This window comes from Puma concolor, chromosome F2, assembly GCF_028749965.1.
Source record: "Puma concolor isolate L17-30 chromosome F2, mPumCon1.1.hap2, whole genome shotgun sequence".
Lineage (NCBI taxonomy): Eukaryota > Metazoa > Chordata > Mammalia > Carnivora > Felidae > Puma > Puma concolor.
Window position 1 is genome coordinate 5,054,108 of NC_141684.1, and position 24,659 is coordinate 5,078,766.

At 47.8% G+C, this 24,659-nt stretch overlaps 1 protein-coding gene across 5 annotated transcripts in view; it reads left to right on the forward strand.

Moving 5' to 3' along the window:
- Window positions 1-24,659, forward strand: part of FAM135B (family with sequence similarity 135 member B) — a 282,778-nt gene that overhangs the window by 135,673 nt on the left and 122,446 nt on the right. For 4 of the 5 annotated variants that reach the window (XM_086695631.1, XM_086695629.1, XM_086695627.1 and 1 more), the window contains exon 3: window positions 8,885-8,964. In XM_086695631.1, the coding sequence (XP_086551757.1) occupies window positions 8,885-8,964 (80 nt within the window). Of the gene's footprint in view, window positions 1-1,934; window positions 2,162-8,884; window positions 8,965-24,659 lie in introns of all 5 variants that reach the window. The other variant, XM_086695630.1, reaches the window with a different exon arrangement.

Sequence of the window (24,659 nt, forward strand, 5' to 3'; positions counted from 1 at the left end):
CTTAACCGACTGAGCCACCCAGGAGCCTCAACTGTGTACGGGTTTTTATAGACATTTAATTCAAAAACAATTTGATTGAACAAATATTTATTAAGTGCCTGCAACTCAAAGCTGTTATTATGAGAGGCAGAGAGAGAGAGAGAGAGAGAGAGAGAGAGAGAGCTCTAGGTATGTGCAGAAGGTTAGCCTGAGGTCTCTGGCTGAGTCCTGACCTGTACATTTGTGTGAGGAAACTACCCAAGACTGAGGGGATTTTGAAAAATCTTATTTCCGTACCTGTAAGTTGGAATGCAATATACAATTCTAAGAGTTTTCATGAAAAATTATTGTGGTTTCTGTCGGCATGAATGTCACATGCTGCTAGACACAAAGGAGAGGAATAAGGGCAGAGGAGGTGCCTAGTTCACAGCTGGAAAGGACACAGGAGTTGGCAATTTTAACCTTTGACCACCCACATCCCTGAAGTTTTCAGGACAGACACATACATTCACAGCATATTCATAGAGTTCAGCTAAAAGTGCTTTATTGTCACCTGGGGCTTTAGCCCTAAACCCTGTTGGAGAGTGCCAAGACTTAGGTCCAGCTTTATGGAGAGGACCCTTCTCCCACACTAAGGACTTTAAACTCTAGTGGACAAAAAGACCTGCTTTGTTTCTAACCGAGAATTCTAATCTAGATTCTTAGATTTTAATGCCTCTACTGCAAGGAAAAGCTCAGCTTTCCACTGTCCAGAGAAAAGACAGTAAGAGAAGTCAGATTGGCTATGTCACGTCTTCTAAGTTTCCGCTTAGAGAAAATATGTCTCTGGTAGAGTCTGGAATCAGATTCTATCTGTAAGGATTGTGTTTGGCTTCAAATGATCAAACATGTGACTGATCCTGGCTTAAAGATGATAAGATGTCACAAGAAGTCCACATCTGGACTTCAACAAGGATATGAAGGACTCAGACTTCTGTCTTTCTGCGCACCATCCTTTCCATGTGGCTTTTATCCTCATGGCCAAAAGATGGATGTTCTAGTGCCCACTGGTAGTTTCTTTCTGTATCAAGTCAGGAGACAAAGTCAGAGAAGGGACAGACAGCCCCAAGGATCATGAAACCAAGACTTCTTTAAAAGTGCTATTCTCTGGGGTGCCTGGGTGGCTCAGTCGGTTAAGTGTCCGACTTCGTCTCAGGTCATGATCTCACGGTTTGTGGGTTTGAGCCCCACGTTGGGCTCTCAGAGCCTGGAGCCTGCTTCGGATTCTGTGTCTCCCTCTCTCTCTGTCCCTTCCCCGCTCACACTGTCTCTCTCTCTCTCAAAAAAACAAACAAACAAACAAACAAAACATAAAAAAAATTTTTTTTAAAGTGCTTCTCTTTGCTCCATTGGGAAATGTATCCTTTTCTCTCATTAGCCGAGAGAAGATCAAAAGATCTCTCCTAGCTGCAAGGGAGTCAGGAGGGGTGAGTGTTTTTAGGTAGGCATATTTCCTTCTCTGGCAAAATCTGGTTTTTGTTTTGTAGGGAAGGAGGGGATTATGGATATTGGGCAGACAGTTCATGGTGTGAGAATCACATAGACCCTTCTGGATCAGCAAGGAGATAGGAATAAGGAAAGAGAAAGGCCATCGCGGTAGACATCAGTGGAATCTGAATTACTGTAATCATTATGTTTTGGCCATATCAAAGTATCTAGGCAAGTTTTGCTGAAATATTAGAGTGGATTTTTCTTGAAAAAGCATCTCATTATTTGCTGTTGAGGCCAATAAAATCCAGCAGAGTGGTTTGTAGTCCTGTTGTGGGTGGATACTGTCAGAACAGATGAGTCAGTCTATGAATGTACAGTAAAGGTGTATTGGTCATTTCCTGGGTCTTTTTTTTTTTTTTTTAGTTAATTTTTTTAGACTACCAAGGCCTCTCTTACTGGTCTGACTTCCCTGGCTTCCCTTTTAGGCCCAGAGAGTTTTCCCCAGGGACCTGTGGGTCTTGCACTGACCTGTTAGGTCACACAGCCAGTCAGGGCATGGATCCAGAGTTCGCACCCTTACCCACGATGCTACATAGCCTCAGAAGACTCCAAGAGGAGGACTTTTTCTTAGCCATGTGGACACAGCCGTGTCGTAGCAGAGCATCACATCTTATGCCCACCGTTTTGTATCATCAAGTACCATGTGCCACAGGTATCTCTCAACCTGTCCCACCAAGGCCATCACCTCTCCCCCTGCTTCACCCCAGCCATGAGGTTGGAGGATAGATTGGGATCACGGCTGGGGGAGGATGTGTATATAACACACGCCTCAGGTAATAGCAGCAACAATATTTTCTCTTTAATGAAATATTAAAGGTTGAGCATCACACCAAGGGCTTTACATGCACGTCCTGTTTACATCGCATGACATTTCTGTGAGGCTGTACAGATATCATCACCTGTGAGGAAAGAGTTTCAGAGAAGGAAAGTGATTATGTGAAGACTGCCTGCTTTGGGACCTACTCCAGAGTCTCGGTTTGACCCTTTTGCAAACACAGTGATTTGTACTTTGGGTCATGTTGACTGCCTCTGGGTCAGAGTGGTTATTTCATATCATCCCTGATATGAAAGTGATTGCAACAAAATGTCACAGATCTCTGTATTCCCATTATAGAATGTCATTTCTAGTTTTGCGAGTTTTATAAAAATTGCATGTGGATTCTTAGTCACTCGCAGAGTTGTATATGTTGGGAGTGGATTGTATAACCCCATGGTTTTTGAAGGAATCCGTTATTGGATTCTTCCGTTATTCCCTTCCTTCCGTCGTTCCTTCCTTCTGTCCATCTGTTTGTTCGTTTGTTCGTTCCTTCCTCCCTCCCTCCCTCTGCCTTCCTTTCCCCTCCCCTCCCCTCCCCTCCCCTCCCCTCTCCTCTCCTCTCCTCCTTCCCTCTCCGTTTCTTTCCTTTTCTTTTTTCCTTCCTTCCTTCCTTCCTTCCTTCCTTCCTTCCTTCCTTCCTTCCTTCCCACCCCCTTCCTTCCTCCCATCCTCCCCGCCCCTTCCTTCCTCCCTCCCTTTCTTCCTCCCTTCCTTCCTTCCCTCTGACACCGAATGCCAACTATGTGCAAGCACCATGTTAGTTGCTGGAAATACAGAGATGAATAAGAACAGCTGGTGGTTAGTGGATATTTCTATAATCAACCAAGAACAAATGTTTATTAGATGATTTTCTGTTCTTATACAGTGCTAAGAGCTCTAAGGAGGAATACAAAAGAAGGAAAAGATAGCATTCTTATTCTAAAGGTGCTTTTGGGAAAACAAAGGGAAATGCATTAGCAATCAGAGGGAGAATGTGATTGGACTCCTGGTGGTAATAGTGATGGGGAAGTTAAGGGGAGGCTAATGAAGTTTAAAGCACCTGTGTTTGCCTCCCCAGATAAGAGCTTGGTTTTAATCAAATGGCCCTATGTTTTAATCCCTAAACTTTCCATTATGTAGCCGTGCGACTAGGGGAAAATTACCTAACCTCTCTGAGTCACAGTTTGTATATTGTTAACATGGGGGTAATCATTCCTTTCCTTTCGTTTCGTCATGATGAAGAAATTTGAAAACCTATACACATTAGTTTACTACAATTGCTGCAATAAATTGCCACAAATTAAATGGCTCAAAACAACATAAATTTATAATCTGACAATTCTGGAGGTCAGAAGTTTGAAATGGATCTCACTAGGCTAAAATCTTGATGTTGGAAGGACTGTATCCATTTTGGAGGGTACTAGGGAAGAATTTGTTTCCTTGTCTTTCCCAGCTCATATAGACTGCCTGCCTTTCTTAGCTGATGGCACCTTCCACCTTGGCTGATGGCAGCGGTGGCTGGTAGGGTCTTTCTCGCATTGTTTCACCCTGTTACTCTCCCTCTTCTAACTCCTTCTTCCATTTGGGAGGACCCTTGTGGTTACCTTGGGTGTACCCAGGTAATAAAGAATAATCTAATTTCAAGGCCAGGTGGTTGGCAACCTTCCTTCCATCTGCAATCTTAACTCTCTTTTATTGGTTCTGGAGATTAGGACGTGACCGCCTTGGGAAGGGGCATTATTCTGCTACCACATTATGTAAAGGACATAGTTTATGCCACTCTTATAGATGGAAGCCAATAAAGTAAAAGATGACTAGATTTATTTATTTCCCAAAAGGAGTTCTCTGCAAGTCTACACCACTGGAGCATGCTAGCATACCGTCTGGAAGTTTCTATCTCCTGGTCTTAGCTTCTTTCTTCCTTCTGACTGGAACTTGCTCTCCCATCACTTGCGTATCCTCCAAGGACTTAAACTAACTCCTCCCTCCTTCACAGTGTCTTCCTTGAACGACCCCAGCCAGAAGAAGGTGGCTCTAAGACGGTTAAGGGAAATCCATGTGGGAAATAATCAGGTCATTCCTGGAGATGTGCTAACATTACTTATTGAATGTGTGAGCTTGGACAAATCCCTTCATCTCCAGAGGGTAGTTTGCTCATCTTTAAGAATGAAATCACAGTAAGCATATCAAAGATTTCCTGCAGGGATGAAATGATATAATGTATGTCATGTTTGACACATGGTTTATGGATTTATGACCTGGCAGAAATTCGTGTCAGATTGAAGAGAATTATTAAAGGGGTTTAAGCATTCTGTTTAATCAGAGCAGAGCCCAATTGAGCCAGTCTCATTGAAACTTATTTCTTTCAATAAGTGCCTGTAAAGCATCTGAAGTTCAAAATGATGACTGATTCCTTGAAGTAAGATTCGGCAACACCAAATGATTTTAAGGAATAAGAACTCAGACAGTGCTTTGGAATTAGTTATAAAAGGTTTTAATTTATGCAGTAAAATGTGAGGGGTGGCAGGCTAAAAATAAAAAAAAAATACATTTCATCTCTGGAAAGGAATGCTGGTTGCCCTTTGCTAGCATTACTACTTTGGGTCGGTAGCTGGGTGTTTCCAGTGGCCCAGTGTCCGCTCTGGTTAGCAGCTGGGATGGTCCTTTCTCTCACAGAGGATTTGTAGAGGACCCAACAAGATTGCATACATCGGGGCTCCTGATGCATAACTGCTCCAAGCACAGCCTGACAGAGTCGTGATGCGTAGCCTCTGGCGATGATTGACCCATTTCGTGTTCAGAGAAGAAGACATTAGAATATCAAAACTGATAGTACATGGGATTTGCCTCTCTTCTTTTGATGATGAAATTATGGAAATGCATAGGTCTTTTATTAAACACTAGAAGTGACATTTTGTATTTGTATAAATCAGAGTTTGCCGATTGGTGACGCCAGGGGAGTTAGCCTGCAAATGTGTCGACACAGCGCTTGATTGTGAATGCGGTGGCCGTGGTTGCTGCCTCCAATGGTTTCGCTCTTGCTGTTGTCACTGTCATTAATTTATGAAGCAACGGTTAACATTTGAAAGATGTTTTATCAAAAATCCCAATTTCAATCTTCCCTGGAAAACCTGAAAGATCTAACGGTACACAATCAGCATCTTTGCACAGTGGTAATTAGCAACTGCTGAGGACCAGCTGTCTGCTATGGACAGGGCAGGGACTTTCTTCTCTGGCTTAGTCTCCCTCACCCAGATGAGTGAGGTTACTTGTTATTGTGCCCCTCTGGGGATCCCACAATGGTAGTAAACTGCCTCTGTGTGATGAGCCATTGCTCCTCAAGGAAATATAGAGCTGGGAGTTGGGAGCCTCTGGTCACAACTTGTTTGTCAACTGATCAATACCTAACCTTGTTTTAGGTGTGTTTCTGTTTAAGGCAGTGTTTGCTATCTGTTTATTATCTGTCTGTCTACCATCTATCTATCTATCATCTAACTGTCCATCCATCTGTCATTTGTCTATTATCTATCAATCAATCTGTCTATCCATCCATCCATCATCTGTCATCTACCTATCATCTATCCATCCATCTATCATCTATCTATCTATCTATCTATCTATCCATCCATCCATCCATCATCTATCTACCTATCTATCTATCCATCCATTATCTATCTATCTATCTATCATCTATCTATCTATCTATCTATCTATCTACTTTTGATTCACTAACCTTGAACTCATGGCCAATAGCACTGTGACTAAGGCCTGAACGAAGTTCATCTAATACACTGTTGTCTCTGCAAGGCACATCACAGCCTTCTTGCTGTTAGGGACATTGGATGGCACTACAGTGTGTTAGACGAGCTTCATTCAGGCCTGAGTTACACTGCTAGGGGTCATTTTAAATAGCAGAGTCACCCACAAAAAGCACAAAAATACAAAATAAAAAGTGGCACCAAGTAGACTGTAAACAAAATTTGTTTACACCATGAGAACTGAAAAAAGAAGGTAGTATTGCCTTAGCTCGATCTCAGGTGGAAACATGCGCGTGAGGTGAGTCAGACCTTTCTCCCCAGGAGCATGTCTGGGTGACCACAGAGGCCGTGAGTATTGAGTGCGAAGTTACAGATGAACTTTAACAAGTGGCAGATCCACAGATACAGAATCCATAAGTAATGATGGCCAACGGCATGTGATTTGCAAATATTTTCTCTCACATGTAGCTTGTCATAATATAACCCTCTCAATAGCACATTTTGCGGAACAAAAGTTTTTAACTTTGATGAAGTCGAGTTTATCAATTTGTGTGTGTGTGTGTGTGTGTGTGTGCGTGTGTGTGTGTGTGTGTGTGTGTGTGTGTGAATCATGCTTTTGGGGTCAAGTTTAAGAACTCTTATCCCTAGATTTTATTTTTTAATTTATTAAACATTTTGTAATGTTTATTTATTTTTTGAGACAGAGTGAGACAGCACACAAGCAGGGGAGGGGCAGAGAGAGAGGGAGACACAGAATCAGAAGCAGGCTTGAAGCTCTGAGCTGTCAGCACAGAGCCTGACGCAGGGCTCTAACTCATGAACCGTGAGATCATGACCTGAGCCGAAGTCTGACGCTTAACCGACTGACCCACCCAGGCGCCCTTGTCCCTAGATTTTAAAGCTTTCTTTTATTTTCTTTCCTAAAGGTTTAATAGTTTTACATTTTTTTCCTATAAGTGTATGATCCACTTTGAATTAATACATTTTTGCGTAAGGTGTGAAATTTAAGTGGAGCTTTTTGTTTGGTTTTGGTTTGGTTTCTGCCTACGGATGTCCAGTTGCTTCAGGACCATTGGCTGAGAAGGTCACCTTTCCTCCATTGAATTGCTTTTGAAACTTTGTCAGAAATCCTTTGAGCAAATTTGTGCCCTTGTTACTGCAGAGGGAGGAGGGTAGAAACTCAGGCCCCCCCACATGGTCTGTACTTAAACCAGGGTTGTTGAGGTTCTCCTTACCATCCATTAGTAGTGAAATTCTGGCCCCCTTCTCAAAGACCTTCTCTTGCTGGGCGAGGAAGGTGCCTTGTTAAAGCTTTGGTAGGAGTGGACCTCGAGGCTCCCACTGGCCTTTGCCGGGATGGACGGAGGTGAGACCACAGTTTCTGTGTGTAGTGTGGCTGGAGTACAACTACTATTGGCTAAAAGTTTTCTGTCGTGCTTGGCTGCCCCCTTTCTGGTTTTTTGTCTAGAGGAAGCAGGCATTTTTGTTGGGGATTTTCTTTTTCTTTCTTTCTTTCTTTTTTTTTTTTTTTTTTTTTTTTGTCTGCAGCCACTAGAATCTCTGGATAGCTGGCTTCTCTCTGGGACATGTGAGGCAAAAAGAAAATGTGGAGAACTCACCACCCTGTCTCTCTTTGGTACCTGAGGTCCTTAGACTGTTTGATTCCTTCTTCTGCAAATATCTTGTGTTCACCTATATTGTCTAGAGGTTTTAGTCGTATGTGGTGGGAAAATTATATCCACTCCATCTTTCCTGGAAGCAGATGTCATGGCAGATATATTTTTTTTTAAGTCATCCTTTTACAGACGCAGAAACAAGTTCAGAGAAGCTGTGTGGTATCTTCTAAGTCACCCAGCTCACAAGTGAGGTCACCCAAACTCCAGCTGTGACTCTGGTCCCAGTGCTCTGTGTTCCGCATCTCCTCCACTCTCCACACACACATAAAACGAACACAAGACCATCAACAGAACCTCCTGGGGGGATATTCAGCACGCAGCATCGCCCCCGGCCACAAGCTCAGTGAGCCATCAGAGATGGATGTGTTCATGGTCCATTTTACCTCTGTTTCAATTGGTTTTATGCACATTCTGTTTCACAATGAGCTTGAAATTGGTGGAAGGGGAGAACAATTATGACGCCAGAAATGTTCCTAAGAGCTTGCGAGCAAAAGGGCCATTAATTGCAAGGCACGGAATTGCAAAAGATGCTTCTGCACCTGTGGAGGCAGCGGACAGATCAGAGGCTTTGCTGATGGCGTGGGAACCCGCACAGTGTCCTGAAATGATGGGATTTGGAAATGGGAGTGACGTGTTAAAAATAAGGGCACAGAAATGCACTGGGAACAGCGTTTGGCCGTACCCCCAGGATCGACAGCTCAGCTGTTGTGTTTCTAAAGGAAGTATTTGTCTGTGTTGCAACAGGACAGCAACTCAGTTTGTGTATAGATTCCGCCCCACGCGTTAAAGCTTCCATTTTCCCTTAGAATGGACTTTTCTGACTAAAGAAAAACCATGCCCCTTAATGTACCTGTGCCCTATGACCAACCCACCTATTCCTTTCCCTGTCCCTTCTGCCACCAATCTTGCATGTGTCTCGCACGATCTCCTGTCAACTCAACTTCCTGTTTCCATCTTGGCCCCGTCCCATCCCTCTCCCACTGTGGTGACAGAATGAATCCCTCTTTGGTGCCAAATGATCATACATGCTGCCTAGAAACTTCCACGGTTCTCTGTGGCATTTAGGACTAAGTCTGGTTACTTTTGGAAGAAGCCAACAGTAAGGGGTCTGATCTTCATCAGCCTGTCCTCTGTTCCTTCCATAGGTATTACCAGATCCGAGTGACCTTGAAGGTGTCCTCAAGGATCCCCCACAGACTGAGCGCCTCCGTCGTCGGGCAGACAGGTGAGCAGCGGGATGGGAGTGGGGTGCTTATTCTCCACCAGTAAACCGTCATTTCTCACTACATGCCAGGGCGCGGCAGGGTGCAACGTACATGGTAGCATCAGTAAGTCATGTTGCGTGTCTGATGCGTGCATTTTGGAAATGGAGACCCACTGTTGGCGTGGCCATGTGTGCATGATGGAGCCCGGCTGAAGGAGAACACCCTCTCCCAGGGATAACCTGGCTGTGAGGGGTTGGCCAGGGTCAAGTCAGGGAGAAAAAGGACGGCAGCCGGCCTCCAGCAAGTGGGTAGGAAGAATCCTGTTGTCAGTCCTGAGAATCAGACCGAGTAAGCTGGCAGGTTAATGGTTCTTCTCAGACACAAGGCGGGAGTCAAGATCAACACTCCAGCTTTGGGAGAGGGAGTGCCAAGGACAGCCCAGTTTCTAGCTTTGAGAAGGCTGGGTATTAGGGGGCATCCGGGGCTCCCTGCTGGTGCTCAGTGCGATAGGGTATTGAGTCCAAAATATGGAGCTTCTTACACAAGAAATGAGGATCAGCGCCAAGATGAAATACGTTAGTCAATTTGGGAGGATGCGTGGATCAATCATATTTCTAGAAGGAGAAAGATGTTGGGGTGGAGTAGAGAGAAAGTAAGGAGATAAGAAGACGGAATTATGGAAAGTTGGCTGAACTTTAAAGATACAAATAAAGGTAGTAAAGATTATTGCGGACATTGATCTGGTAGAGTCAAAAGCTCTGGTCATTGGTATCCTTCAAAAAATTCCTTTTGGAATTTCCCTGGTAATTGGGCCTCTTCATTATTGGCAATGATACTCTGGTGAATAGAATTGCATTCAGCTCGGGCGCCTGGGTGGCTCAGTCGGTTGAGGGTCCGACTTTGGCTCAGGTCACGATCTCGTGGTTTGTGAGTTCAAGCCCCGTGTCGGGCTCTGTGCTGACAGCTCAGAGACTGGAGCCTGCTTCGGATTCTGTGTCTCCCTCTCTCTGTGCCCCTCCCCTGCTTGTTCTTCCTCTCTCTCTCTAAAAAAAAAAATCGAATGTAGTTAAATACCCACAGATTGGCGCGTACTGGGAGTGTAGACCAGCCAGCCGGGTAGGCTTACCTCCACCCTGGGGGAGGCGGGGGAGGGGCAGGGCAGAGCAGGCTGCTCAGGCCACCCAAGAGGACATCACAGATTGCCGCTGGTTTATGGGCAGAGCCTGTGGGCTCTAAAAGGAAAGATACCGGAGACCCCCTGCTCCTCCTCCGGCCCTGGGCAGAGTCCAGCATTAAGTAATAAGTCACTGCATTGCCACGGTGTTCCGTGTCTTCCACTCTGCTCCTCTCTCTGGCGAAGAAATCAGGCAGCTGAGACCAAGTCTCCCGTGTCCCGTGTGCATTCAGGAAGCCTGCGGTGCCCTGCTTGGTGAGCGCTGTCTCCGTCCCAAGTTCTGCCAGATGAAGGTCGCTGGAATTGGCTGAGAGAGTAGGAACCTGACGTTGCATGAACTTGTGTGTAACCCCAGGAGTTGGCAACTTGGACTTTATTTCCTTAGCTGAATAACGAGGATAGGGGTACCTGAGTGGCTTAGTTGGTTAAGCATCCGACTCTTGGTCTTGGGTTCAGATCATGGTTCATGGGTTCGAGCCCCACGTCGGGCTCTGCACTGACAGTGCGAGTCTGCTGAGATTCATTCTCTCTCTCTCTCTGTGTCTGTCTGTCTCTCTCTCTCTCCCCCTTCCCCATGTTCTCTTTCTCTCTCTGTCTCTCTCCCCTTCTCCATGTTCTCCCTCTGTCTCTCTCTCCCCCTTCCCCATGTTCTCTCTCTCTCTCTCTTCCCATCAAAATAAATAAATAAACAATTAAAAGAAAAGGACGAGGATAAAAATCCATCCTCTGTAGTGTTCTTGTCTTAGAGACGATAAAGGAGGACATTTCACATCCACAGAGAGTACAAATGTCAATTGCCAGGATAGGAACTGGCACAAAGGAAGTGCCCAGTCAGTCTGACCTGTGAGTGGCTACATGATCTGGGGCACGAGGCCAGGTCTGTTCTCAGGACGAGGCTGGGATGCAGAAATCTGGTGGGGCTGGCACCCCAGCCCCCCTGCCGACAGCCATCCCCAGGTAGCCGACGAGGACGCCGTTCCTCCCCTGTGACTCTAGAGCCTGAGCTCAACTCCTTGTCACCAGTGGAGCCTTCTCTTGGGGCTGGCAGTCCCCACCAGCAGGCGGCTTGGAGAAAGGAGGACTTGAACCACAGAAACAGAGAAGAGAAAAATGAAATGCAGTTTGGGGGAGGAAAAAAAGGTTGCTTTTTCTTCTTTGGTCTTGTTGGATGCGGGGATAATTAGGGTACGCTTGCTGTGCCCTTGGGTTTTATAGGAGCATAATATTTAGATCAGACTGCTAACAGAGAGGCCAGCGACAGTCACAACAAGGATTCCTGCATGAAGAAGAGACAGCATGTGTGGTTGCTTACTCAAGGTGAATTTCCGATTGTATCATGTTTAGTTAGATATGGCAGCAGCACCAAGAACACCAAAACTTCGCGGTTTAGGATGATGATTTATTCTTGATGTTTTCAGTCGCCTGGGTTCAGCCAGGTCACACATGTGTTGCCCTGAGCTGAGATTTCTGCAGAGAGGTTAGATGGTTGACGTCTTCATTCACATGTCTGATCCCTTGGTTGGGATGCTCGACTGCCCAAGGCAACAGCTGAGGTCCCGTCTCCAGCTGAGTGGTCTATCTTCTTAAACGGTAGCTCAGTTCACAGAGAGAGAGAGAGAGAGAGAGAGAGAGAGAGAGAGAGAGAGAGGAGATTCTAGGTCTCTAAAGGGCTGGGCTGGTAACTGCCAAGGGGTCCCTTCCCCAAAGTGCAAGACCAGCCCACCTTCAAGGGGAGGAGGAGTATTCTCCACCCCAGGTAGGGCGCCCTCTGCAGGTACAACAATGAAGGAAGTTTTAACAGTGCTGTTTGCATACAATCATCCAGACCTAATTTCCATCACCTGTACGTAGTTCTAAGGAAGCAAAAAGAAAGAAAAATGTATGCTTAGACAATGAAGTAGGATATACTGAAAAAAGAATCAGAAGGAGTCAAAACACATGGGACCTAATGATGTCTTTATTTTTACATTAGTGGAGTGGTCTTGCGGGGACAAATGATTTAATTTGGCTTTTCTGTTCCATTTATCTCTAAAACAGAAATGGAAAAAGCATGCCGTGTCCAGAGAAGCAGAGCTGAGTAGTGGTGAGAGCCATAGGCTCTGAGTTTTGCAGGTCCAAATCCTACGTCCGACACCTGCCAGCTGTGTGGGTTTAGAAAAGTTGTTTAGCCAGTTTGAATTTCGGGTTCCTCACCAGGGTGGGGCTGGTAAGAGGTACCTACCTCTTGGGTTTGGGGTTGAGAATCGAATGAATTTTGCAAAGAAATGTCTGAGAGTGGTGCCTGGAGTGCACAGCGAGCTCACGGCACCTGTTAGCTGGAGTAAGTGTCCCTTCTGTGCGGACAGTCGTCCTTTCTGAGCAGCACTGTGGCCCATGCTGGTCCCTGGGACACGTTGCTGGGGATGGGCATCTGCCTTGCTGCTGTGGGGGAGCTCAGAGTCCCCTGAGGGAGGCAGAGAAGTGTCCCCCGAGTCCAGCAGAGATGGACCTTGAGATGGGGTCCCAGGTGAGGTCTTGAATTGGAGCGGAAGCTGGCCCCACAGACAAGGGTGGAGAAGGATGATCTGGGCGCATGTAGCAAAATGACTGGGGCCTGAGCGGTGCAAGGTGTGCACAGGACACTTGTGGGGTGGCGGGGGGACCAAGGGGAGGAGAGAAAGTACTGCAGGCGGGGCTGGGGGCCACGTCGTGCCCGACCGAGCCCCCCGACTTCTTTTCATCAGGTTGGCCCCAGGAGATGCGCGCACTCAGAAGACTTATAAACCCAGGCTGTTCAAACGCAAGAGGTTGTCTCGTAGATCAAGGGGCAGAATTTTACATTTTTGTTCTCTTTTTAAACATACCCGTTCTCTGGCAGCCACAGTCTGCGGAAACGGTTTCGCAGATGATTTAGATACTGCTTCTCTGGATGTGAAACAGTTTCTCATTGAGTTTTCCAAGCTCGACGTTTATGGTTAGAGTCTGTGAATAAGAAAAAATAATAATTCCCCGCGTGAAATGCAGCCATTGCCTGTGCACTGTCCTGTTTCCTTCTTTCAGTATGTGCTTAACAGGTGACTTGGGGAAGGTTTCTCTGGGAAACCAATGGTTTCTTCTCTTGGACTACACTGCGAGGGGCTCTGAGCTCCCGCCAGCCAGGAGCAACTGTCTCCCTGGGCATTCTAGAAAGATCCCAGCATTACAGAACAGACGTACGTGCCATCACCTGTGATGGATGGCAGGTCTGCCCCTGGAACTGAGGGCAGGGCACAGAGGGGGCCACTTCTCTGTGGATGTGGGTGCAGTGGGGGTGGGGGGCGGTGTTTGGCCCTGGTGAATCTGAGGTCCACGGCATCTCGGTCATTACTGAAAACAGAGAAGTATCAATTATAGGTGGTCATGTGATGATTTACTGAGGCCAGGAAGTCTCTCCGCTCTTCCGGAACTTTTCAGAAGCCTCCTACAAGCCAAAGCACTACGACCTGAGAGAGAGACAGAGGTGAATTTTGACCACTTAACATGTGAGGCTTGAGGTGTAACAGGGAGAGAGGCCAGAAGTGAGACATTTTAAAATGCGGTTTTGGGGCGCCTGGGTGGCTCAGTCGGTTAAGTGTCCGACTTTGGCTCAGGCCGTGATCTCGCTGCTCATGAGTTCAGGCCCTGTGTCGGGCTCTGTGCTGACAGCTTGGAGCCTGGAGCCTGCTTTGGATTCTGTGTCTCCCTCTCTCTCCCTCCCCCACTCATGCTCTGTCTCTCTCTCTCAAAAATGAATAAACTTAAAAAAAATTTTTTTTAATGCGGTTTGGCTCGATTCAAAGCCTTGCTTACCTTTTTTGGGTCTCTTAGAATTGTTTCCTCTCTTCTCCTGGGGTCAGGGCTGTGGGTAAGTGGCAGGTTCGTACCTGTGAATAAATGTTAAGTATACTGAATTGTGACCCTTTCCTTTCACCAGAGCGGTGCTATTGAATAGATTTTGCAGTCTCTTCCTTCCCAGAGGTGTTAACAAATTTTCCCCTTGGGGGGATGGCCGCTGAGGTCAGTCTGTGGGTCCGGGAACTTCAGATCTTTGAGGCTGTGTGGGGTGATTAGGCACAAACAGGCATCTGCTACTCATGGCTCATGAAGGCCAGAGAAAAATAGCTCGGTAAACTGTGGAAACGTGTAAAAATTACTATGATTAGTTTTAGTAATGTTTTGAGAGGTGATTTCCATTTCCATTAAGTGGAAGCAGTTAAGAGTTTCATCGTGTAGGGGGCGGGGTGACATTTATTCTTTAAGGGAATCCATCTCATTTCTTTTCAGGGTCCATTAAAGTGCACCTAAATATCAAATACGCCTGTTTTCATGGCGAACACTAAGCAGGTAAAACACTCGAACTCTGGGGCTCTGAGTACCCACCTGGGGCCATCAGGAAGGGTGTCTCTGGATAAACCGAGACGTTAATGGAATTTCTCCCACCTGCTCAGTTTCTGGGCAGCAGTCAGCTCAGAAACACTGAAGCCCGGGTCCCTCATTGTCGACCCTGTGGGCAGGCCAGGAGTCTGCTTTGCTGGCTGGCCCCGTGACCCAGCTGCCACTGGGGCCGAGCCACTCATCCCTCGCCCTTTGAGCTCGCTGTGGCATCCTTCAGCCTGCTTGACCTGCAAGTCCCTCCCGGGAAGCTCTCTCCAATCTGCTACACCATCCTTCTTGCGTCTCTGCCTCTGCCCTTGCTGTTCCTTCCACTTTGCATGCCTGTCCCTCCCTCCTGCCTCTTCGGATCCACGAGATTGGCAGAAAGAGCCGATGCCGGTTCTCTGAGGGCGACGTCCCGCCCCGGGAAAGTGGCCAGTTCCCCGTCGGAGCATCTCACAGCTACGTGCTCACAGCATGCACCCTCCCCATTTCCGCGCTTCTCCCGCACCGCGCAGCGTGCTCTCATTCACGGGCACCTGGGAGCTGGCTTTGGAGGATCACCCCAGGCTGCTGGGAACAAGCACTTTGTTCAAGATTTGAACTTGCCTGAGGCTTTGAGTCCCATCGTCCCCCATTACCACCCCCGACCCCTGCCTCGTACCCGTGATTGTTAGTACAGGGATGGGGAAGCCCAGCCTCTTGTCTCAGGATGGGGCAGGCTGAGATGTAACTCATGTTCCAGAGTCCCCCTGCGGGATCAGGCTGGTTCCCTGAAATGCACTGTGTGTGCCTCCCCCCTTCCCCTGCCCTGGGTTCCCCAGGCTTCTCCCACTGGAGCCCATCCATAAGAGGTTACCAGCACACAAGCCCTCATCTCTGGGCCCGCTGCTTTATCATCCGCCTCCAGAAACCACTAGAAGCTGTATAGCAGTTAGTTGTGTTATAGGAAGTAGAGTGTGAAGTTAGCCAGACCTGAGTTCACCCGGGTTCCTCGTGACCCTGTGCCCGGAGCCTCTGTTTAGCTCCCTCTGTAAATGGGACACCAGTGGTAGAAACAGTAGGGCTGTTTTGGGGATCAGGTAAGGTAACGTGTGTGGGTACGTTGGGAGCCCCCATACGCACACGCACAAGGTCATGGCCTCCTCGCTTCAGCGCCCGCCACGTTTGGCAGGAACAGTCTGCAAAGCCACCCCACGTTTAGTGTAGCTTCTGTGGAGGTTCTCCGCATCAAACCCCAGTTTCTGAAAGTCGGCTGTGTGTGAGGTGCAGTTGAAGCAGGGGCGCCTGGGGGACTCAGTCAGTAGGCGTCTGACTCTTGGTTTCTGCCTAGGTCATGATCTCACGGTTCGTGAGTTGGAGCCCTGCGTTGGGCTCTGCGCTGTAAGCGCAAACCTACCCGGGATTCTCTCTTTCCCTCTGTCACTGCTTGTGTTCTCTCTCTTTCTCTCTCAAAATAAATAAATAAACTTAAAAAAATTATTGAAGCAGAGCTTGATGGCAGACCCTGCTGTCTCAGAGCTCAGACACGGTGGTGGGGGCCCAAGAGGCCTAGTGACAAAGGCAAGGAGAGTGACAAGGGCCCAGGAGGAGGAAGGCCAGGTGCTCAGGGCTCGGGCAGCATCCCTGGGAGGGCCTGAGTGCTGTTTCCCCGGGTCTGACTCTGCCAGGCACACCTGACCTCCAGGTGTCCTGACTTCTGGCCTGGGGGCGTCAGGGCAAATCTCTGTCCAGAGACCAAGGAGAGCCCCCCAGCAGGTCCTCCCAGCCTCAGCCCAGCTGGCGTGGGCACATCTGACCTCAGCCTACCTGGAGCGGGCACACCTGGGGTGGGCACATTGGCGGGGGCACACCTGGCCTCAGCCTACTTGGCTTGGGCACACCTGGAGTGGACACCCTGGCCTGCTATTCCCCCCACACTGGCAAGGTTGCTCCCAGGCAGCGGCACCGCCAGCCTGCACCTGTGTGGGGGCAGCTGGCACCTGGTGAGCGTGATTGAGGCACGGGCACCTGAGGGAAAGGTGAGGGTAGGCCAGGGACCCCTGCTGCATCTGGCAGAGACGATGCGACGCACGCTTCAGAGTGGCCTTCCTTGCGGGTGGGGGAGAGAGCGGGGTCGGTCTGTGGAGCGCAGCCGGCTGGGTCCCGCTCCCTCTGGGTGACCCGGGACTTGCTGCCACCCTCCCCGGGCCTCATGGTCCTCCTCCCTTCTTCATGGCGTCCTGAGAATTGAAAATGTTAATATTATGAAAGCACTTAGAAGGGAGATTGACATCCTAGGCCCTCAATAAACTTTGGCTATTTTTAGTTTTATCGAAGGAGCCAGAATCCGCAGACATGCGTGAAATTTACATGGGCTGAACCGGTAACCCTGGTGGGTTTTGTTTATTCTGTAAATGTTTCTTGAGTGCCTCCTGTGTGGCCCGAGCTGTTTCCAGAGCTCTCTGAAGTCCTGGATGCCCCCGTGGATGTTGACTTCCTGGTGAACTTTCCATTACTGGAGGTTCCTAGCAGGGGTTTCCTGAGAGACCCTGGCAATGAAAAGGACATCCTAAGGTAGCCTACCTTGCTCAGAGTCCTCCTAGTCTTATTAAAATGAGGTCGCTTTTTGACGGTTTGTGTGTTTGTTTGTTTTGATACTTAGGGATATAAGTAAACCCTCCATGTGGAAGATGAGACTTAAAGCCCCGGAGCCATGTTGTCATATTCAGTTCTTGCTTTGGGAGCCTGCCAAGCGCCTGGAACATAGTTGGCGTTCCCTGTATGTTTGTCCAGCGGTGAATGGAAGACCAGGGAACACAACTTGGACCAAAGAGAGAAAGAAAAGAGGCTGGGGGCGCCTGGGCCATTCAGTCGGTTGAGCGTCCAACTCTTGATTTTGGCTCAGGTCATGATGCCAGGGGTGTGGGATTGAGCCCCAAGTTAGGCTCCATGCTGAGTGTGGAGCCTGCTTGAGATTCTCTCTCTCCCCCTCTCTTTCTCCCTCTGCCACTCTCCTCCACTCATGCTCTCTCTCTGTTCTCTCTCAAGTGAAAGAAGGAAAGGAAGGAAGGGAGGGAGGGAGGGAGAAAGAAAGAAAGAAGAAAAGAGGCAGAATTTCATGCAATTAAACAAACATAGTGAGCTCTTGAGGGCTCAGCGACCCAGGGAGGAAGCATCTCAATGAGAAAGCATGCTGTTTCTGGGGCTTTCAATTAATAGTCATTAAAATGTTGTTCAAAAAAACGATTATTTAAAAAAAAAAAACAACAAAGAGTCAAGACAGCCTCTTTCTGATTTGGCCAAGTGGGCTCTGAAAGTCTAAGAATGAAATAGATGCATGGAATTGGGAGTATCAGGGGGAGAGAGGTCTGCCAGGGGAGGGGCCCCCTCAGGCCTCCACATGCAGGGGTGTCAGAGGATCCCCTCCCTGTAGGGTCCCCTGTAGTGTCTAATCCGCACTCCCACCCCTCCTAAGTCAGCTCTAGAAGTGAGATGAGAGGGTAAGCAGAGAAAATACTGAAGAGGAAACTCATGTGGGGACGCACAATGAACTTGCTGCTGAGAACCTGGAAATGATGTAATTGTCGCTAGTAAGTTGGTACTAATGGCAGATAATTGGATGGTTGCCTCTTCTCGGCTCAGTGGCTTAGTTACGTGAAGAAATTCTCGAGTCTTATCGCCGTAACATAAAGGACGGGTCCCTGAGAGTAGACGGGGCAGAGGGTCCTCATTCTTGACCTGCTCACAGACGCATTTTCATCTGGTGCCGATGGAAAGAGTGTCACCACGAAAAGAACTATTTGTTTCCGAGCTAGAGGAGGTGGTTGAGCGCACGAAATAGTGACTGCTATAAAGGGCAGAAAGCCTGTCTCTGTGTGTCCAGTGCTGCTGGGTATGTGCCCTGGCTAGGCCAGGGGCTCTCTCTCAACCGCGAGGAGTGATAAGGTCTGTTTTGTCCAGGATTTTCCACATTTAAAATGAGGGAGTCTGCACCCCCACTGCATGTGGGGATCAGGGATGGGGAGAGGGAGGAGGAACATTCTCAAGGGCAAAATTCCTGCTGATGGAGATCCTCCCCCCGCCCCCCCGCCACCCCCCCCCCCCCCACCACCACACTGAGTCCCTAGAACTCATTCAGGACCTCCATCCGGCCCCAGGCACTCCTACTTTTGATGACCCCACTCCACTTTCTAGGAGCTGTATTAAAATGTAGCAATTTCCCACATCCAATGCACATTTTTTCTTCTGTAAAATTTTTAAAATTAATCAGCTCCAGGGGCGCCTGAGTGGCTCAGTGGGTCAAGCGTCTGACTTCAGCTCAGGTCGTGATCTTCTGGTTCATGGGTTCGAGCCCTGCATCGGGCTCTGTGCTGACAGCTCACAGCCTGGAGCCTGCTTTGGATTCTGTCTCCCTGTCTCTCCTTCCCTCCCCTGCTCATATTCTGTCTCTGTCTCTCTGTCTCAAAAATAAATAAAACACTAAAAAAATTTTTTTTTAATTAATTAACTCCAAATGACTCTTTATTCGTGAACAATTGTGATTTTTCTGCATGCTTGGAAAATGTTGCAAGTGAGGCAATCTACCTATAAGATCTTTGCAAACGCAGTATAATATTTGTAAAGACTACATGTGACCAGTATATTATTTCGAGGAGATTTAATGAAGCATTTACTAATTTGACCTTGCAGGGTTATGTTTATCTTGAATCTCATCATTTTGTTTTCAGCTCAACCATTTAGGCCCCCGGGCAGCCTATAACTGCAGGCATTCTGACTGTGGTGGCCAAGGGACAGAACAGTGCCTGCTGATGGCCGGTGTCCTACATATTGGGGCCCAGTCCAGAATTGCTGGACAAGTTGAGTCAGTGGCCGTTTCAATAATAAAAAAGTGAATTTTATATTTCTGCATTTATTTTAAGAACTAAGTTTCATCATAGGCAATGGGACAAATTGGGCATTGGGCCAGGGACAGAATAGTCCGGGTTCCAGAGGCTTTGAAGGCAGAGAAAGCTGGACTGTCAACGTGGCTTAGTCTCTTACAGGCTCTGTGCCTTTGGGAAAGTCACTTGATCTTCCTGAATTTCAGGTCTTTTATCTGTACGATAAGGATCATAATTTGTATCTCACAGCATGCTTGAGGGCTTAAATCAGCATTTCCCACGGTGTGGTGTTAACACCAATATTGGTTAATAATTATATGGGATTGTGAGTGATGCAGACATGACATAGAGGAGCTTAAGCCAGACAAAAGATGATTTTTCACCCACATTAAACTCCAGATGTGAGCAGACCACATTGGTATGGTGTCCCTGTGGCCTTCAGACCCCAAGTTCCAGCCGTCTTTCTGCTCCTTTGTCCTGAAGTACAGCATCCACTTTCAAGACCACCTTTGGGTCCAGGCTGACTTTTGAAGCTTTGGCCATGGCCTGGATGGAGCCACAGGCTGGACGGAGAGTAAAGTAGAGTGAGGAGGAACAGTGCCTTCTTTTTTGGGGGGGGGGAGGGGCAGGGAGCAGTGGCAGGCGGATGATGCTCCTACATCTCATTTGCTGGGATTTATTTATCTGGATGCACCTGAGAAATAGAGACGCTGAGAAGAGCAGCCTGTGAAGGGGGTACAATTCTAGGTTTGTCTCCGGGAAAGAGCACGTGATGTGATGGTGGCCACTAGCAGCCTTTGTTCTGTGGTGGCTGCGAATAATGAAGATGCATTTAGGGACCTATGAAATACTGCTCCGGAATAGCCATCCCAATGGAAAACTGTCTTCATTTTCAACCTTCTTTCAAGGCTTGTGTTTAATTCAAGAAAGAAATGTATTTTAGGATAATAAATTTATATAATTAACCTTTGCTAATCTCCCTTTTTTTTTTTTTTTTTTAGCAAGGAGAACAGGGACGGGATCACCTCCATTATCTGTCAAGAGTATCTGGCTAGACTTTAATAACACTCATCTGTTTTCCCAAACAAGCGAAGTCACACTGCAAAATCAATGTATGCCTTTATTTGGGGTCTCAGGGACTGCAATCCGGGAGACACACAGACCCCGAAATGGGGTGTGCTCCAAGCTGGAGGCAAGAGATAGGGTTACAAAGGCAAAAGGACTTCCATAAGGCATTTGAAAAAATTATCATAGGCGCTGACAACATTTAGACGGAGCGTCTGATCCCTGATTGGCTATTTAGTTACCAGTGTTTCATCATCTCTGTTTCAGTCCCAAGTGTGAGGATGTTTTCCAGGATGGAGCTAGGCTGTGGTTGTCCAAAATCCGAAGTCCATTTTCCACACGGTGTGGACATGTCTGGGTTCCACCCCCCTGGGGCCCCCCACTCCCCACTGTAAACAGACTCCTGAGTCACCCTTATTCTTCTTTGAATCTTTCATACTTTCGACCAATATCTCCTACGTATGGAAAGCAACACTGGTTTAGTTTTTATAAGAGAATGATGCCAGTTCCCCTTTAAATTGAATTTTGAAGCAGAACAAATTATTGCAAACAAATATTAAGCAATGCCAGTAGAGATAGTCAGGAGATACAGTAAAAATCATCCAAGTTTTATGTAAATAACTGAAGTTGGGTAAAAGGTTACATAAAATCCATTAGTAGACATAAAGCTCTCAGCTCAGTGTCTGAGCAGTTATATTGTACTGCTAGTCATTTTTATTTCCTAAAATAGCGAGACTCAAAAGCCCTCTCGGTTTTATAGAGTGCCTTTGATTCATTGCCCTATTTGTGTGTGCCCAGTAAAAAAATTAGGAAAATATTACTTGGGACAATGATACAGAACAAAATTCGCCCATAGAGGCCAACAATTTGAACAAGATACATTTTAAACCAGAGCAGGGTTGTCCTGGAGAGTGGGGTTACCAGGTCAGGCTTTCCCACAAATTGGCTTTCAGTTCATCCGTCCAATGTCCCTTCTTTCCAATGACAGCCAGAGATAAGAGGACGGATTTATGTTAAAAATTTTCTCAGGCAGGAAAATTAACAGAAAATGCCCCTGTTACTTTTTTCCATATCTGTGTTGTATTTGGACAGTTGCAGAAAAGGCATTTCTCATTTTGTCTTGTTAGCTCATTGGGACTATCTCCAGGAGAGGCTGTGAGGAATGTATTATCTCTGAAGTCTGGCTTTTACTCAGAATGCTCTTGAAGGAAGAGTCTGAGAGTTTTGTTTTATTTTTCTATATTACTTTCTCCCCCTCCCCCCACCCTTTTTTAAAATAGCATATTCGCTTTAGGTAGGCAGTAGGTTTTAAAGACTGCTTAGCTTGACCCGGCACATACATATTCTTGGAGAAATGTTGAAATCTACACGCACAGAAACGTCAGCCTAAGAAGTCTGCTTCTTCTGTCTGTGTGCAACACACTGATCTCCTGCTGGCGCTCTCAGGAGTCGGCCGACCTTTATAACCTGCTCGCAGAAGCCAGAGTGCTACTTTGTACTTGCAGATAATTTAGATTATGTTGCTTCCCAGCTCAGAATCCACAGATGATAGTGGTGATGAGGGTGGTGGTGATGGTGGTGAACAGCCGCGGCCACCAATGCTTACGTAACATTTAATCTGCCCCGGGTGCCGTCCCCACTCTTTGCAAATATTCCTCACGGCAACTCTGGAGAGTAGGTACTATTACCATCCGCATTTTACAGATGAGGATACTGGAGGACACATCTAGGAAGAGCTGGGGTCAGGATCCCATGCCAGGCAGTCTGGCTCTTAGCCACAACATTGCATGGCCTTTTGTTTACCTTGGAGCAAAACGTGAACTCCTTGGCAGGTGCTGGTTGGCCCCGTGTGATCGGACCCTGGACATCCCCCTCACACTCATCTACTTCCCCCCACCCCCTTTCCCTTCACACTCATCCACTGCCCCCCTACCCCCTTGCCCCTCACCCTCATCTACTTCCCCCCTACCCCCTTGCCCCTCACCCTCATCTACTTCCCCCCTACCCCCTTGCCCCTCACCCTCATCTACTTCCCCCCACCCCCTTTCCCCTCACACTCATCCACTGCCCCCCCACCCCCTTGCCCCTCACCCTCATCTACTTCCCCCCACCCCCTTTCCCCTCACACTCATCTACTGCCCCCCCACCCCCTTGCCCCTCACCCTCATCTACTGCCCCCGCTACCCCCCTGCCCCTCACACTCATCTACTGCCCCTCCACCCACCCTCCCCTTCACACTCATCCACTGCCCCCCTACCCCCTCCCTCTTACTTTTCCTTGGATGCACCAAGCTTATTCCCAACTCAGATCTCCTGGACTTGTGGATCCCTCCACCTGGAGCCTCCACATTCTGCCTCAGTTATTCAGGTGTCTGTTCAATGTCACCTCCTCAGAGGGGCTCCTTGCCTTACTTTTTTAAAAATAGAGTTCCCATTGTCACTCGGTTCCTTACTGTGCTCTGGTTTTCTTCAGACAACTCCAACAGGTGTTACTATATCCTCATCTATTGCCCGCATCACCTCTAAAATTTAATAATTACGCTTTCAGTGAATCATGACTGAGTGCTCTCTATGTGCTAGGAAATAGAATATTTTAAATGTTTTGTGTATGGGAAGGTACTTAAGTCATTACACCTTCTATAGGTGATAGGTCCCTTTTTGCAGAAGGGGAAATTTGGGCCTCTGGATGCCCATGGATTTCCTCAAGGTCCCCCAGACACTAAGTTGTGGAGCCAGGACTCCAGCCCGGTGAGTCTGGCTCCAGAGTCTGGCAGGTCCTGCGTGTCCCCTGCTCCACCCGCAGTGCTGAGAATGGGACCTGTGATAAGCATCCGCTGAAGGGGAGAATAAGTGACGTTGATGAATGGCCCTGCCACCCAGCTGATCCCACAAGAGCCACCCACACTTCACCCTGAATCCCTTCCCCGCCCTCTCTCCACACTGAGTCAATTTCCAAGTCCCATCAGTTGGGACGTTCTCCTCCTCAGCTCTCTTGGACCCCTCCATGCCTCCTGACCTGGCTATGGCTCAGCCTCGCCTCATCCTTCCCTGGGCTCAGCCTCCTCGCTGCACCTGTTCCTTGTGTGCCCCCAGTGTTTGTCAGCCATTCGCACGAACACCGTCAGTGGAGTGACAAACCAGACCGGCAGGGGCTGTGCAGCCCGTGTTCCATGGAAGGGCTTAACAGGGACTGCATGTGTCATCCCAGTTTTGCTGTTTAAATATTTAAACTCATATGAAAGGTGCAGTGAATGAAATATTTGTATTATCTCAGTGAATGTTGACACACTGAGGACCTACTTAAGAGCTCACCTTCTGCAGCCTGCCTGGGTTCGCATCCTAGCTCCACCTCTTTGAAACAGTGAAACAAGTGCCCGGTGCCTCAGTTTCTCCGTGCAGAATCAATAGCTAGGGCAGAACCTTCCTTGCGAGGTCATGTTGAAGATTCAGTTAGGTAATGCGGGTCCCCAAGGAGTAGGATGTCAGCCTCTGTCATCCTCCTCATCCCCATCATCAACCCAAGCTGGACTTTCTGTTCAGCTGTGCATCACTGTGGGAGAGATGCGGCAGGTGTACAAGTCTGATCACATGACCTGGTGCCAGCAGCCCACCCCCCCCCCCCCCCACTCCCGCTGTGGCTCCCACACGTGAGGGGCCCGGCTGCTGCAGCTGCTCAGCACAGATTGGCACTACGGTGTGACCATGTGACAACAGACGGCATCCCAGGTCATGATGATATTCTGTCACACGCAATGTCCGCACGTACTCTGAGCTCCCCTTGCTTCGTATTTGACTTTAATATTCATGAGGAATAGTGTGAGCATTTGTTAGATATAATTAGAGACAGAACTTTCAACAGAAATTGATGACAAACCTTTGTTTTCCCATAGGTTTCAGGGCTCTTGAAATATCAAGGCCAACAGTGATCTTGGGAGTTAAAATGAAAAACAGAACCAAAACCAATGTTGGGGGTGGGATGAGAACAATCAGGCATTTATCACACTGACGCTTATAAACAGTAGTTACTGTAAGTGTTCAATACACTGTGTTTCGTGCAATCAGGGGGGAAAAGCAGAGCTTATCTGTGCCTCCTTAGCTGTTGACTTCAAGCTTGCCTGTCAATCAGAATGGCTTCTTGGTTTCGTTGATTTTCTTTATCAAATGTGATACATTTGCAATATATGAACTAAATGACGTTAATAAAACCATGCTTCCACGTCTTCTAGATTTGACTTCCACGTAAG